The 16,516-nt window shown below is 43.3% G+C and overlaps 1 protein-coding gene across 2 annotated transcripts in view; it reads right to left on the bottom strand.

Annotated features, from left to right (window-relative positions):
• KCNMA1 (potassium calcium-activated channel subfamily M alpha 1) overlaps positions 1-16,516 on the bottom strand; it is a 1,936,781-nt gene that overhangs the window by 819,974 nt on the left and 1,100,291 nt on the right. For both annotated transcript variants that reach the window (XM_029609517.1, XM_029609516.1), the window contains exon 6: positions 12,559-12,634. In XM_029609517.1, coding sequence (XP_029465377.1) covers positions 12,559-12,634 — 76 coding nt within the window. The remainder of the gene's footprint in view (positions 1-12,558; positions 12,635-16,516) is intronic.

The raw sequence follows: 16,516 nt of genomic DNA, 5'->3' as shown, positions 1-16,516 counted from the left end.
GATGGCTCACTTCGTGGCTCTCCCTGGCTTGCCATCAGCCATGGAACTTGCTAAGTTATTCATCAGTCACATCTTTCTCCTACATGGCATGCCTAAACATATTGTTTCTGACAGAGGAGCTCAATTTACAGCAAAGTTCTGGAAAGCCTTGTGTAAGAAATTCGACATCACACTTGACTTCACCTCTGCGTATCATTCTCAGTCGAATGGCCAAACTGAGAGAATGAATTGAACCCTCAAACAGTTCTTTTGTGCCTATGTTGGTTCACGACAGAATGACTGGGCTGAAATGTTGCCCTGGGCCGAATTTGCCATCAATTCGCATCCAGCGTCATTTACTGGATCTACTCCATTTGAAGTGGTCTATGGACGACAACCTTTACCACCTTTACCACTTACACTTTCTGTGTCATCCCTGGCGGCTCAATCTACTGCCAAAAATATACAGCAACTCTGGAGAAAGACTAAAGAGATGCTCCAAAACGCAGGACAAAGAGCAAAGAAAGGCTATGACGCTCACCACAGCAAGGCTCCTGAATTCCAGCCTGGAGATAAAGTTTGGCTTTCTACTAAACATCCAAGACTTAAGCTTCCATCTGCTTGATTTGCTTCACGCTTTGTCGGACCCTTTCCTATTCTCCAATAGTTGGGCTCACTCACCTATAGTCTGAGACTCCCTCCAGCTATGATGATTTAAAATGCATTCCATGTCTCGCTGCTGAAACCGCTTGTTCTTAGCGAGTTTTCCACCAAAACACCTGAACCTACCCCAGTTGATGCAGAAGAAGACATCAAATATAAGGTTGATGCCATCCTTGATGTAAGAAAGAGAGGCAGAGTTTGGGAATACCTCCTGTCATGGGAGGGATACGGACCAGAAGAAAACTCTTGGGAACCTTTGGCTAATATCATGGACAAACAGATGCTTCATCAATTTCATTGATCGCATCCTCAAAAACCTAGACCAGGTAGGGGGTCTGGAAGGGGCCCTTTGAAGGGGGGTACAGTTGCATCCATCGGTCTCAGATGGCTTCGACCTCTGTGCCTCACCTTTCTTCCTTCTCTCTCCTCAAACCTTGGGAAGATGGCTGCTGCCGCATCTTCATGCTGCTCTCTCTGGTGTCCCTGGATCGGCAACAGTGACAGTGTTTGCCATGAATTTCCTGAGGGCCTCCTAGGGTGCGTGCGCGCATGCTACCCACATCTTTATCCATGTGATGGCGGGAACCTCGGGGGTGTCCCCTCCGAGTGATGTCATCACATCCTGGTATTTAGCCTGCCCTTCGTTTGCTAACAAACTGAGTTAGCAAGGATTGGATTGCCTCCGATCTAAGCTGCTCTGCCGCTTCCCAGCTGCCGCAGGAAGCTTTCTCTGCCCTTCGGGGTATTTCTTCACTAACCTGGGTACCCGCTCCTCAGGGGCCCTTCTGCTCTATTTCAGGTACCTATCTTGGGATACCGGGTACTCGCTCCTCGAGGGCCTGCTCTCACAAATCTGGTGCCTGCCACTAAACAACTTCTTCCTGCCACTGAACAACTTCTGCCTGCCAGGACCTTCAACAATACAGCGTTCTGCTTCAGTGAGTACTAACCCTTTCAGTCTGTCTCATCTTCAGCTTCAGCGCTCTGTAACTACATCCGGGACCTGTCCCTGCTACACCACACTGCCTATCACCTTCTCGAGTGTGAGACTGGTCTCCTCTGCTGAGGACCCCTGGACTACTTCACTGGGTTACCTTCACTACTGCCTGCTCCCGGGGCAGTACCATCAAGCTGTACAATAAATACAACTTCTCTGTGTCTGTGTGTATAGAGTCTAGCCTAATACTGCGGTTCCTCATGGGGCTCCTCCCCATGGGAGTGGCCATCACTGCAGTACCCAAGAATCCACTCCAACACCTTATAACCATAACTGTTGTCTTCGGCAAGCCTCCTGAAGCATCCAATATCCCCCAAGAAGTAAATTTGCCCCAAACATTATGTGTTTAGGAAGACAGGCCAGGTAAGAACAGGTGTTTTTATTGGTCCAGGAGGGCCTGGTAGGTGTATCTGATAGAATACCTCTTTTTATTACATGTGATAATAGCTGCGATCCACGATAATGGCCGCGGGTACGCGATAAAAGGTTTTTTTCCCCTGGTACTGAAAAAAAAAAGTGTAGTTATTTCTGAAGTTAAATCCCACATTAGTGTGCGTTAAGCTATCGCGGAATGTGGTAGGACACCTTAATTTGCATTAACTCCTCCCACATGCATACTAAATTTAAAATGTGCATGCTAGCTTGCATTGCACTATTTATTGTGCACCCAATGCATGTTAGACCCCCATTTAATGCGCATTTGGGCCCTACTACTCTTTGATGCATGACCCAGTTAGATTAAGAGCAACAAAGTGGATTAGAAGCCAAGGAATGTCCGATTAGAAACTTTTATTTATGGAGACGTATTTTTTTTAAGGTGAGCCCAACTCAGGCCGAGTTTCGCCCCCACATTGGGGCTGCCTCAGGGCTGTATGCAGTCAATCATATAATATATGTGAGTTCAGTCTCATAACAAAATGTTTCTGATGGTTATTTTGGTGCACTGACACAGTATGTACAGTCTCTACTCTTATCGGACATTCCTTGGCTTCTAATCCACTTTCTTGCCCTCACAGCTTTTTAGATAGCCTGCCCTACTGCTATGTTGGACCAGTTAGATTGAGAGCCCTCTGGAGACAGGGAAATGCACTCCGTAACTTAATGTAATCCACTTTGATTTGTTTGAAAGGTGGAATATAAAGCAAACAAAAGAATCAATAAAACTAAAATAATTACATGAGTTAGCAACCCTGATTGTAACACTTTCACTTATCTTATGCAATACTACAATTAAACTGAGAAGAAGCTCAAGGCACCCACAACTTTATTGCTTTGCCTGAAGCCAAAGCTGCTTTATGTTTCCAGTACTATATCTGAAAGCATTTAAGGGTTTGCAAAGCATATGTAAAAACCATGGTTTTTGCTAAGCATTTATTTGAAGTATCAGAATAGGTGAGAATTTTTCTACAAATCTGATTAGTACATTTGGAATGTGTAACTTAAGTAGTAAGGAATGACAAGAAGGATTCTCTAGTGGACATTAACATCCCTGAGGTGTGCTGTAAGGCCTGAGCCCAAAAATCTCAAGCATTCATCCACATGAGGTGAACTGATGTCCCACAACATGTAGCCTAGAATGTCTTATTGTGATTATAAAATATATTATTTTTCTCTGAATAGACATGTTTTGGTATTTGGTTCTATCTCACTGTGCTGCGATATCAGTACAGCAGGATTCTGTCAACATTTAATCAAAGGAGAGGGAATCTCCCTGCTATTCTCAAACATACAAGAGTGCATTATCATGCAAGTTGTCACAAAAACAAATTCATCACTGCAGTTTCTTAACTGTTGTGCAAGGCTGTTACTAATTGAATGTACACAGAGACCAGTATAAATTGCACACCCTATTAGTTCACAATTTTAAAACGATAATGTGATTTACTGCCAGAATTAAAGACAAAGGCTTATGTACTAAATAGAAAAAATTGTTTTTCCAAAAAGGGTTATTATGCAAAAAAATTTTGCGAAACATACACTCATGAAAAAATATGTGTGCGCGTTTTGCAGAAAATTTTCCACAAAAATCCTTTTGCGAAAACATTTTGCAATAGGGGGCTTTGTGATAGAAAACTTTTGCATGTAGTCTGTTACATGCAAAAGTTTATTGAAATTGCCCAGTAATGAGCTGCTGTGATACAAAATCATGCAAAGCAACTCATTACTGGGAATTTTACAAAATTAGGCATATGAAAAAGGCTTCACGGGCCCATTTCACAAAAAAAACCCAATGTAGTTATTTTCTTTTGGCCTGTGGATTGGGCCTTTGTCCGAAGAGCCAAGCAGCCTATATGAGGGCTGCTGCCCAAAAGAAAAAGATCCTCCCTGGTGGGTCAGTGGTTCCCCACATCCAAATCCCTGAGCACTTCATGGAGCAAAGTACCACCATAGTGCTGGGGCTATTAGAAGCCCCACTCAAAGCCCCACCCAATTTATCCCCATAAAAATAAAACTTAGCTCCCCCACATTTCCTCAGATTACCAGTTGCGATTTTCAAAATGGCACCAGCTGACCCCCAGGCACTGCCTTGCATCGTTTCTGCTCTAGGAAGACTCTCCTACCACACAGATATTGGGTAAGCTTGGGGAGTGGTTTTTGAAATGTGTTTTTTAATAATTTTTAATGAAAGGGCTTGGGCTTCTATTAGTCCCACAGCTATGGCACTGTTTTGCCACACAAGGGACTCAGGGATTGGGAGGGGAAGGAGTCACTAGCACACCAGGGATGGTCTTTGACATGGATGGGCCCTCACAATGACCATGTGGTCCCCCCTTTATTCCTTGGTGGATCCATCTGGTGTTGCTAGTTGACTGTATGTTTCACAGATTGCCATGCCTGGGAATGCACCAAGTTGCTGGGCATAGAAATGTGCTGAACTTTCATGCAATATTTTGCCATAGATGCAAATAAGCTAATTTCCACCCATAGCAAATCTTTGCAAAACAGATGCTAACCCACAGTAAATGCAGCAGGTTAGTACATCATTCTCAGCGTACTAAAAATTCTGATTCAATATGAACAAATATTCTTTTCTAAAATCTAGTGTTATAATTAGATGGTCAATAATTCTATGTACAAACAAGCAATGATAGGTTCTGCATTTGATGCTTGGGGCCTCATTTTCTAAAGTATCGCAGGCCTGCGATACTTTAGAAGATGAGGGGCGGGGGGTCAAAATGGGGGGAGGGCCTGCGCTAGCCGGCAGCGATCGCACCGTTGCGGTGCGATCACTTCCGGTTTCGCACCCAATAGCGCCACCATAGGAGGTGTAGCTATTGGGAGCGAAAGCTGCAGCGAAAAGGCACCTACCTTTTCGCTGTCCGCGGCGTCGGCGCAGAGTCGGCCCCAGTGACGCCCCGACTCCTCCTCTTCCGGGGCCCACTCCGCCCCGACTCCACCCCCCATCCTGGTATCACACGCGATAAGGGACTTTTTGTGTGCGAAAGGTCCCTTATCGTGTGCGAGCGGTGTGGAAAATGAGGCCCTTGGAGTGGTTGTCTCTATTCAACAAAGATGGGAGTTCAACCAAGATGTTTGCAAATGTCAATTGTTTTAATCTGTAAAACAAATGTATCACAAAGGATGAAAACTTTGTGATAGGGATGTGTATTTGGGAGAAATGAAATAGGAAATGAGAGGAAATTTCTTATTTCATTTCAGGGAGTTTTCAAAACGAAATGATTTAAATTCTGTAGCTACTAACATCCTCTAATCCTGAATATTCATAGTTGGAAAACTGGGTGAGCAATAGCAAATAATTCATATTTGGGAATCACATTGCAATAAAGGTGAACTTTACTGTAAAAAAGATCAGTATAGGTGAACTTCAATTATTTCTGTTAGTGTAAATTGTTTTTATATATTTAGATCTCAATAACTGAGTTCTGTTATCAATGAAATATCTCAGCGTTCCTGACATTTTCTATTTATAGGCAAAAGATTAGTCACAAAAATGTTCCTACTCTTTAAGCTCTTGCCGACATCTGTGCAAAATCCCTTTTTTTGAGCCCTGTTTAAGCCCCTGCAATGTTTGGAATTCTCCATTAAAATGGAGAAACAAAAATAATCAATAGAAATCCAGAGACAACAATATTCATCTTTTCTGGCAGACTTTACAATAATTCCCAGTTAAATACCTCAGTGAACATGTCAAATTAATTAAAAAAAACAAAACAAAACACTGCTTCTAGTATAAGCTGCTTCCAGCTGCAGCTGTACAGAGCAACATTAACCTAGGGTATGAAAACCCTCAGCTCTTTTTCTCGCTATTTGAATTAAAAATGGTTAAAAACAGACAGAATTTGAGTTCAAATTAAAGTATAAAACACAGCAACAATTTTTAATTTATCTGGGTGAGAGAAATGCTTCATGTTGTGTAAGCACAGCTTTAGGAACAGGTAAAATAGGCAATGGTTTAGGCACCAAATCTTGAAGGTGCCAAATAACTGGTCCAAAAAGAGCATTCCCTCTCTTACATTAGGGCTGCACATCGGTGCCATGTCAAAAAGGCACCACGATGGCTTTCTGGTACAATACGCCCTCCTTCCACTTTCCCGTTTCTGGGCTCAACCCCCCTGCTCTCCAATCTTTGAGGGTAATTTTGCCCTCACACTCTGGTACTGCTTTTGGGCACCAAAATCTTAAACAGTTCCCTATTCTTTTGGCTCCCAGGATTATGAACAGCCTTTTCTGCCTTATGTATGAATGAAAATGACATGTCTGTCTCTAATCTAAACCCTTCAGACTGTGAATGCACTCAGTCTCACTCATGAAAAATCTCCTCACTGTCTTTCTCACTCTCTCTCCCTTTCTCATTCTTACTCATGCTCTCTCTTGCACAGTCACCTTATCTATTCTTTCCAGCTATTTATGGATTAATTTACAGTGCAGACTCCTAACCATAAAAATAATAATAATAAATAGAAGATTTTTGTGGACAATGGGTGAATAGTCAAATTATAAGTAGATATGCTTATGGGGGAGAACAAGCATGTATCCATAGACTTTAGTAATCTGCAGTTTTTTAATGGTCTTCATAGTATCTAACTATAGGTTCTATTTACTAAGCTGTACTAAACATATCTGTGCATTGTAAACAACATTAGTGTTGCGACCGTCGCTGCTCGACGTCTCCACTCTGCCTTCCTTACCTCCTTGGCGACTCCCTCTTGCTCAAGTGGAAGGTTGGCTGCCGCAGTGTCATTCTGCCGACTCCCTCCGGCGTCCCCGGAGCGGCTCGACACAGCAAACCACCATGATTCACAAGAGCCTAAGGGCACGCGCACGGCGCGGCCCCGACTGATGTACCAGCAGTGGCGCGAATCTCAGGGGTGTCCCCCTGAGATGACGTCATCCGTACCAGATATATAAGGTCTCAGAAATTGCTAATCGAGTTAGCAAGGGTTACTCTACCTAAGCTGCTCTGCCTTCTCAGACTTACCAGGGGTACCCGCTCCTCGGGGGCCTCGCTCTCTCTTTGTTTTTCAGGTCACAGTCAGGAACCGGTACTCGCTCTTCGAGGGCCCATGTTCCCGGATTGGTTGCTGAATACTTATTCTGCCTGGATGTCATCGCTGCCTACTACACCAGTGAGTTACCTTCTCTCAGAGCTTTCCCTGGAACCAGGTACTCACTCCTCAAGGGCCTAACTCATTCCAACACCTGGACTACTTCTAGAGACTATTGTGTGAGTGTTTCATCAAGGTTCTGTTCCTGAACTCTGCATACCCTGCCTATTCACTATATTCAGTTTCTCTACAGCTCAGTTATCCAGGATCGCTGTTCCAGTACCTGAGGGACTACAGCTCTGCCGGGCACTTCCAGCTCACTACTGCCACCTCTGGTGGTTCAATATACTGTTTAATAAAATAACTAGTATGTGTCTATCTCCTAACTCTGAGCCTGACCAGTGGTCCCTCTCGGGATCTTCCCCCGGGGGCGTGGTCATCTGCCAACGGCCCAAGGATCCACCCACAACTACCTCAAACACCAACAATTAGTACAACAAAAATGGAAATAATGCATGGAATATGTAAGTTCTATGCATTATTTCCTGGCCCCAAAACACAAGATAATGCAGGTATGCAAATGAGCTTTGTTGAATGCACATGCATGTATAGAAGCTGATTCGCATATGTACAGAATAACACAGTTTACATTTATACTTTGCAAATCACATTTTCTCTTGGAAAGTTAAATATACCTCATGAGATATATGTAACTTTCCTCTGGTAGCATTGCCAGGTTAACACACTTGATGATGTTCCCAGAATCAGCATTTAAAAGGGTAAGGCTTATGAAAAGCCCCCTCCCCACCCATGCCCTGTCCATAAATCCCTAGGAGTGTAGTGGCCACCGCAAACATCCCTTCTTGGGCCCTAATTTAAAAAAAAAAGAGTACCACCTGAGGTTAAGTCCCACTTCCTTGACTCCTACCTCCATTTTAACAAATGTTCCCCCCTTCCCATCATCCTTCCCACAACCCCTGGACTCCTCCAAGCTATGGGGAAATCCCTGCTGATTTATTGGGGACAACAGTGGTCCCAGTTGCTCCTGCCCTTCCAGCTGATCTGGTGCAGAGGAACCCTTGTGGGCAGACAGTGGCATCTTTTTTATGATATATTTTTTTCTTTTGCAACAATTCAGAATGTTCAGTCCAAATGAAGTTAACATAATATAAACTTCCGTATTTCTTCATGGTGACTTTTCCCACTCTTACTACCTGTGTGAGAGTGAGAAAATTCACCATAGATACATAAGGAAGTTATATGAACTAAACATTGATGGCAAAGAGAGGATCCCTTCATGAAGATCTAATTAAAAACATGGCCATGTTGGGAGATAAGCATTTGCCTCAATTTTTGCTGACAGTGTATATTATGAGGACTTTTCTGAGTGCACATTTTGAATGGTCATTTTATATACAAAAAGACAAAAAATATAAACAAGAGAGAGATAACATTCAGGTCCCATGATGATAAATATGGGCTAGACCATCGCGAGAAAATTTGAGCCCTGATGTGAAGACAAAAGAACATACAAGGGTAATTTTCAAACAGCCCACATAGGCTAAAGTCTGCAGGTACTATATGCCCACAGTCAAAATTTTCAAAGGAGAATTAATCACATAAATACTCTTTGACAATTCACTGCTGAGCATGGAACTGGGTGCTGCCCACATGGCACAAAGTTACACCTGCCAGAGGGGCCGATGCAAAAAGCTGCATGGTAAAACGGGCACTCGTATTGAACACCTGTTTTCCTAATGCTCACACAGCCACTTCTCCTGGGCGCCCGATGTTATAAAAAAAATGAGCTGGTGCAGGTAAAAAGGGCATGCTAGCAATAAATTGTGCATCCCTCGTGCTCAAAAGCATCAGGTGCCCAGGAGACTTGGCTGTGCGCCTACTGCATAGGCCCCAAATTAGGGAACTGTAGCCCTTGGTCAAATTTATGTTGCTCAAATCATAAACTGTTAGGCAGGCAAAAGTATACACATATATTTAGGAGGAGAAAAAAAAAGAATATAAGATAGGAACATTAACAGCATGCTGTACATTTTTTTGAAACACAGAAAATAAACCTTAAACATTGTCCAATCAATATTTTAGTTGTCTTGCCCAATTCATGCTGTACATATTAAAAATACAACATATGCACATGCATTTAATACATGCCTAATACATGCCTCCATGAAGTAAAGTTAAAAAGAAGCAAATGGTATTTTTAGATTTAACAAATATGCCCTACAGAAAGTATGCAAAGTTTAATATAATGAGAATGTGTTGTGATTTTCCTTCTAAGGGAAATCCTAAAGTGTTATGCTAATTTTGCTGGGAAGATTACATGACTAAAGCTCAAATTTTGATCAGAGGGTGTAACACACTCTTTTTGACAGACAGTTTGGTGCAGCCCCTATGGGCTTGGGTTTGGGTGAAGGTTATAAAAACCCTGACTACATTTGATCTGGAGCTTCTCCAGAAGGAACAGGCAAGTAGGAGGATGTAGCTGTGACCCTCTCCCAGGGTTACAGAAAGGAAGAGGAAAAAGTCAAGCAGAGATGCTCATCCAGTGCCTCAGGAAGCCTGAGAGAAAAAGCAAATCTATCATTTAGTGCTGAAGATTAAAGAAAGAGAATATTTTAACTGTGTTGGAAACTTGCTTGGACAAGGAGACATTGTGCCAGCCAGGAACTTTCTACAGGGCTCACTTGATTCCTGTCTGCAGAATTAGAGGGATTTCTTCTTTGAGCTGATCAGGACACTATGAGTAACTAAATATAGGGTATCCAGTATAGATAGATCCTTGGTGCTGTGGCATGGCTGTCAACAGCTGGTAGATGTGCCCTGTGATGGGATTGGTGGGAGCCTTGCTATACCAGCTGCCTCTCCTGCAGGTTGAGCCCTTGGGTTCTGTCAGCAGATAGAACTTAGATGGGTCCTAGGGCGATCTAGGGAATGAGAGTCCTAGGCCAGGCAGAGGTCTGGGCAGGCAACAGACAGTGGATTTGAGAATATAAATAGAGGTTTGGGCAGACAGCAGATCTGAGAAGACTAGCCAGAGGTCAGGGCAGGCAGCAGACAAGTCGAGGTTGAGTCCAGCACAGAAGATCAGATCCAGGTGGTAATCTAGGAAGGTCTATGTCCAGGCAGAGGTCAGAATCCGGGGAAGCAAGCCAAAAGAAAGACAAGACAAGGACAGAGACCACAAAAAGGATACAGCAAGACATGAGGGCAATGGAGAGGCAAGCGCAGAGCAAGGCAAGACAGATGGGAACACTGGAATAAGACATGGAGGCAAGAACAAGGAAGGAACGCAGGAACTCGGGAATAAGACAGGAACTTGGGAACAAAATAGGAGCACAAAACGAAGGCAACATGCACTGAGGCTCAAGGTACATCTGGAGACCTGTTGCTGAGGTGTCTCATGCTTCTGAAGGAGCCTCAAATGAAGGGGTACCAGTGATGCCATCAGAGGGAGCTGTGACTATCTTTCTGCCAATGGACCTTTAAAGCTGGAGGTGTTGGGTGTGCATTCGACTAGAGAAGGCCAGAGAGGATGGAGACATGGCAGCATCCTGAATCACGCTGGGTTGAGCATGGCAGCATCCTGGGCACAAGGCCAAGTTAAGGAGAATGAGATGGCTTGCGGGGCCATCCCACGAGCAGCCAAGTGTAACACTAAATTAGAATATGGGAAATTAAGAGGTCCAGGGTAGGCCAAAGAAAGGATAGTTAAATGGAATATGAAGTATGAGAAATTGATGCAGCAAGTAGTAGAGAAATTCTGGAATATTTTTCTACTCTGCTGCTTTCTATTTATTGTTGATTGAAGACCTTTTCACAATAAATTATTTTTCTAGTTTAGAGTACAGCCTTTTAGAGTGGACAGCTGAAATATCTGGTGGTGAAGGAATGCGTGTGTGTCCTTGGGCCAGTTTGGAAATGCAGGTTATCCCATGGCTCAAGAGAGATTTTGTTTTTCCTCCCTTTGGGTGGGTTTACCCCATGCCTTCCAGAGCTGAGAATGTGGCCCCAATGGACCAGGAATTAAATGTAATAGTACTGATTTAATATATCCTGCTCTCCACCTAGCTTATTGTTGCCCAGGTAGAGTGTCCATCAAGCTAGGTGGAGAGCACATTGCCCAAATCTCTTCTTGGAGTGAGTTTCCTCACTCCGACGGCCAGCAAATCTTCACTAGAGACCACTGTTCTTTCCGTACGTCTCATGTTGAATGTGAAAGTGGCCCCCTACGCTCATACCTAATCCCCGGCTCGAGTTACTAGGTGGCCCTCCAATAGGGATACAAATACCTGTCTAGGGCATAGGCACTATAGCAAGTCTCTCTCTCTCTCTCTCTCTCTCTCTCTCTCTCTCTCTCTCTCTCATTGTCGTGGACTGCGATAACCCTTTACTGACCTATAGCGCACAAGGTAACGCAAATGAAAGGGTTGTAGCTATTAGCTGCGCTAACACTGCGGCTGTTTCGTGGCACACAAAACCCCCTTAGTCGGTTAGACATATCCAGCTAACTTTAAGATAGCAAGATATATTCAGTGGCGTGAATGCATCACTAAATATACTCTGATAGTTAGCTGGTTATGTAAAACTGGATAACTATCACAGATACACAGCAGTTGATTGTGGACCTCATGATTTCTTGTCAATTGAGCTCAAAGGCCAGGAATGAAACTTAAGGGTGAACTCTGACATACTTTTTAACTTCTAGCATACATTCTAACATTTCAGCATATTTTGGCGTGTCAGCAACATTGAACAGTTTTACAAGTCTGATTAATGCAATTTCACAGTGCAATAATGATAACTTCATACAAAAACCTTTTCTAAGCACTCTAACAGGAGAAATGGCAGGGAGAGGTGTAAAAGTGCTTGCATACTTTTGTAAATCACAAGTATGAGTGTTGCTTTCTTTCCCTGATTGAAACACATCCTTGGTAATGCCTTTTTTAAACCCAGCTAAAAGTATGTGCTGCTCGAGACATCAAACAGCCCCCTCTAGACTGATTATCCCCTCTTTCTAAGTCATGAAGCAGGAATCCCCCTTGCCGTCAGACAACAGGCTCTACCCCCCACTCCCTCAGATATCTTCACAGATAATGTTCAAGGAAGGAAAGAGCACTCTTCCATCCTGTCCTGCTGATGCTGACTTCCATAATGGCTGCTGTTGACCACATGAATGCTTTTACTCCTTCAGTAAACTGGGCATTCCAACCAGGCAACAGAATAGAGAAGCAGGAAAATGATTAACACAAGGAAATATAGACTAACAATAATTTGAATATAACTGGTAGCATAAGATGACTTCAGGATATTAATATGCAATAACAAATATTTACATGGGAGTTGATGGTATTTTACTTAAAAGGAGAACAAAGGAAAATCCAGTTAATTTCTTACCTTGTTTTTAAGATATTCAGAAATTGCAAAATTTCAGAAAACTGTATCAGTCTGAGAGCTCTTAAAAATCTCAAACCTGTGTAGAAAAAGAAAACAATGTGTTCTCAGATTGATATTTGGTAGCCTGAATGGTTGTATTCATTGTTTAAATGCTAGGCACTATTAAAAAAAAACACTGATACAATCCACACACTAGCAAGGAGTAGCAATTTTTAACCTGCCATGAAAGTTTGGCAAGGCTGTTATCAATTACTAGTCTTAGCTGCAACTATATCATAGAAAACAGTAAAATTCTAGTGAAAACAATGCATCTTGTCATTAAGTACTGTGCAAAGTGGCTTGTTGTTTGAGTGTGTGGGTTACAGTTTCAAATTATACATATACAACTGCTATGAAATAAAACAGGGTTGGGGTTTTTTCTCATGAGGCCTGAGAGACTGTAATAAATCTGGTATTGCAAAATCAAGATAGTCTTCTAGAAATAATGCTCTACAGAAATTAAGAGATGTTTATTGAATATATTTTAACACCTCAGTTAACTGAATATATGATGACCCTTTGTTTTGTGATGATTTCTTATACAACTTAGTGGAGTCAATCATTAGCTATTTTAGGAAGTTTCTTTGAGACCAACAGAAAAATTAAAGTAAACCATTTCATGATTTATGGAAAAATAGTAAAATGGACAAATTCTTGACAATTTATCACTGTGACATGCCGAATCCGCAAAATAAGAAAGTCTTTATTTAAACAGGAAGCAAAGAAAGCAGTATTGTTCTGATTTTTAGTTGATCCCTGCACTAATGGGTTGACTTATTGCCAGCTTTGGGGCTAGTGTTGAATTTGTTGTGATACAAAGTGTGCGTTAGCTGATCAGCGATTTTCTGTATCTGTGATAATAGCTAATAACTTCATCCAAATGGCATTTAGATGTAGGGATGTGCATTCGTTTGCGCCGAAATAGGAAATATAGACAATATTTCCTATTTCGTCACGGTTTGGGGTGTCACCGAAATGATAGGAAAACCCACAAATTTTCGTGTGGTTTTGTTATCATTTAAAAATACATAAAAAACAAAAAAACATAAAAAAAAAACCCCAAACCCACCCCGACCCTTCAAATGTAATTTATTGCAACCCCCCCCACCTTCCCGACCGCCCCCCCGCCCCCCCCCCCCCAAGACTTACTGAAAGTCCCTGGTGGTCCAGCGGGGTCCTGGGAGCAATCTCCCCCTCTCGGGCCGTTGGCTGCCATTAATCAAAATGGCACCGATGGCCCTTTCCCCTTACCATGTGATGGGCTATCGGTGCCATTGGTCAGCCCCTGTCACATGATAAGAGCAATGGATGGCACAAGCCATTTTTTAAGATGGTGCCGGCTGTACATTGCTCCTACCATGTGACAGAGGCAGGCCAATGGCATGGATAGCCCCTGTCACATGGTAAGGGCAAAGGGCCACCGACACCATTTTGTTTACTGGCAGCTGACAGCCTGAGAGCGGGAGATCGCTCCTGGGACCTCCAAGGACTTTCAGTACTTTTGGGGGGGGGGGTCAGGAGTGTGGGGGGTTGTAATAAATTAAATCTGAAGGGTTGGGGTGGGATTTATTTTCGGTTCGGGACAGCTGAAAAAAGTCGGCCCAAACCGCGGGAAACAAAATTTCCCGCTGTGGGCCGATAACGATCACCGTGCCACCATCCCGACGCCCACCTTGTGGTCCAGCAGAGGACCCGGGAGTGATCTGCCACTCCTGGGGCCTCGGCTTCCACTAAGCAAAATGACGCCAGTGGCCTTTAGCCCCTACCATGTGACAGAGGTCAACCAATGGCACCATTAGCCCCTGTCACATGGTAGGGGCAAAAGGCCACTGGCGCCATTTTGGTTAGTGGCAGCCGAGGCCCCGGGAGCGGCAGATCGCTCCTGGGCCCCCACCTGGACCACCAGGTATTTTGTAAGTTTTGTTTTGGGTGGAGGAGGAGGAATTGGGGCTGCGGCTGGGGGTGGCACAAGGCAGAAGGTGGCTAGGGTGCCCAATCCACTTGCACCGGCCCTGCGTGTATATGGACTTTTTAATGTGAACAACTCTTAAAATTCACCCCTAAATTTTGTAAAACCAGTCTTTTTAGGACTGTCAGAACTTCAGTATCTTCTTTTCTTTTCATTTGAATGCATCACCATACCTATTGTGAAGAAAGTTTGGAATCCTGGGGTGATATTGATCAAGAGTTATCTTTTAAATCTCAGGTGAAATCTGTGATATGGAATTCTTTTCTGAAATCACGATGCTCCAGAAGCTGAAGTCTTTTTTGGAGCTGAATGATTTTCAAGCGGTATGAAAATCTCTGGTTTTGACTGTACTTAATTATTGTAATGCAGTGAATTTAGACCTCTCATCCTCAATTTTACATGCTTTACAGATTATTCAGAACTCTGCTGTATGTATTCTTTCTAGCTCGTCTCGTTATGATCACATCACATCTATTCTTGCCTCATTGCACTGACTGCCAGTAGAAGCAAGAGTATTGTTTAAAATCCTTACTTTAATTTATAAAGCACTAAACAATAAGGCTCTACTATATATCAGCTCACTTTTGAAAATATATAAGCCTCAGAGTAGTCTTTGCTCAGTCGACCAATGCTTGCTTGATGTTCCGACATCCCATGCTGTTCAGTTGGTGGACTCCCTTGAAAAGATGTTCACAGTTGCAGGCCCTATGCTTGGAATAGTCTCCCAGTTTCATTAAGAAAAATGTCAAAAAAGAGCTGAAATCTTGTTTAAAATCATTTTTTGTTAACATCAGTTGCAATCTCTTCAGCATTTTTTGGGTCTACTGGTCTTATTATTTGAATTGTTTGTGATCTTGATATTACATATGTTATTTTTAATGTTCTTACTGTTGGAATTATGAATGTTTTACTGTGAACTGCTCAGAATTTTAGATAACATGGTAAATAAATATTTTACTAAATAATAAATAAAATAAATAAGATAATTAAAGCTCATAAAATAAACTATGGCCAATTCACTAAAGATAACTAATAAATCTCGTATAAGCTAAGCTGCTTTAGCATGCATAGCAAATAATGTGCTATTTACTAAAGCCTTAATATGCAATCTAAAATATCCACTAATGTTACGCATGCCATCCGCAACAGTCCTGCGGCGTGGCCTTCTCACCTTTTCACACGGACTCCAGCTCCTGGCTCCCATTCACTGGTGGTGGTGGGCCGCCAGCACTGACCTCGGGTTCCCTCGAGTGCCTCCGGCCCTGCCACGCTACCCACTGTTGCCAGCCAAGATGTCCCTGTTCGTAGGGCCTCTCCGGTGGCCCGCGGAGAGATGCCGCTAACAGTGCTGCACCCCTTCCTAGGCACGCATGCATGCATCATTAGTTCCATTAAAGGGCCTGCAGCGGGAACCTGGCCACGGACCGGATGCTGATGTCAGACTCTTCAGTGTATAAAAGCTCAGGCCTCGCTCTATAGCGTTGCCTTTGCAACAGGTCTCCTCGTACTCCAAGTACTCGTTGCTGATCCTAGAATCGTCTCTTCATTGGGTTCCTGATTCCTGTGGTTCCCAGTTCCTGTCATCCTTGTTCCTGTTTCGTCTATGTGTTGGACTGACTCTTTGGATTTGACCTCTGCTATGCCCGACTACTCTTCAGCTACTCTCCAGCCCCGGACCTCCACTACGCCCAACTACTCTTCAACTTCTATCCAGCCACGGACCTCTGCTACGCCTGACCATTCTTCTCCTTCTCCGTGCGCTGACCATTGCCTTGAACAACTACGCTACAGACCTCTCTGTGTCCAGAGTTCTATGTTGCTTGCCACGACTTCCACTTGCCGCCGGCTTTGATCCTAGCCTGTCAGTGATGCCTACTGTCGCCTAGCCTCTAGACATGGACTTACAAAGCTTAGGCCTTTCTTTGCTTGAGCGCCTCCAGTTACTCGTTG

This window comes from Rhinatrema bivittatum, chromosome 7 (assembly GCF_901001135.1).
Source record: "Rhinatrema bivittatum chromosome 7, aRhiBiv1.1, whole genome shotgun sequence".
Lineage (NCBI taxonomy): Eukaryota > Metazoa > Chordata > Amphibia > Gymnophiona > Rhinatrematidae > Rhinatrema > Rhinatrema bivittatum.
The sequence above is the reverse complement of the archived record's forward strand: the minus strand, read 5'-3'. Positions and strand labels throughout refer to the sequence as shown.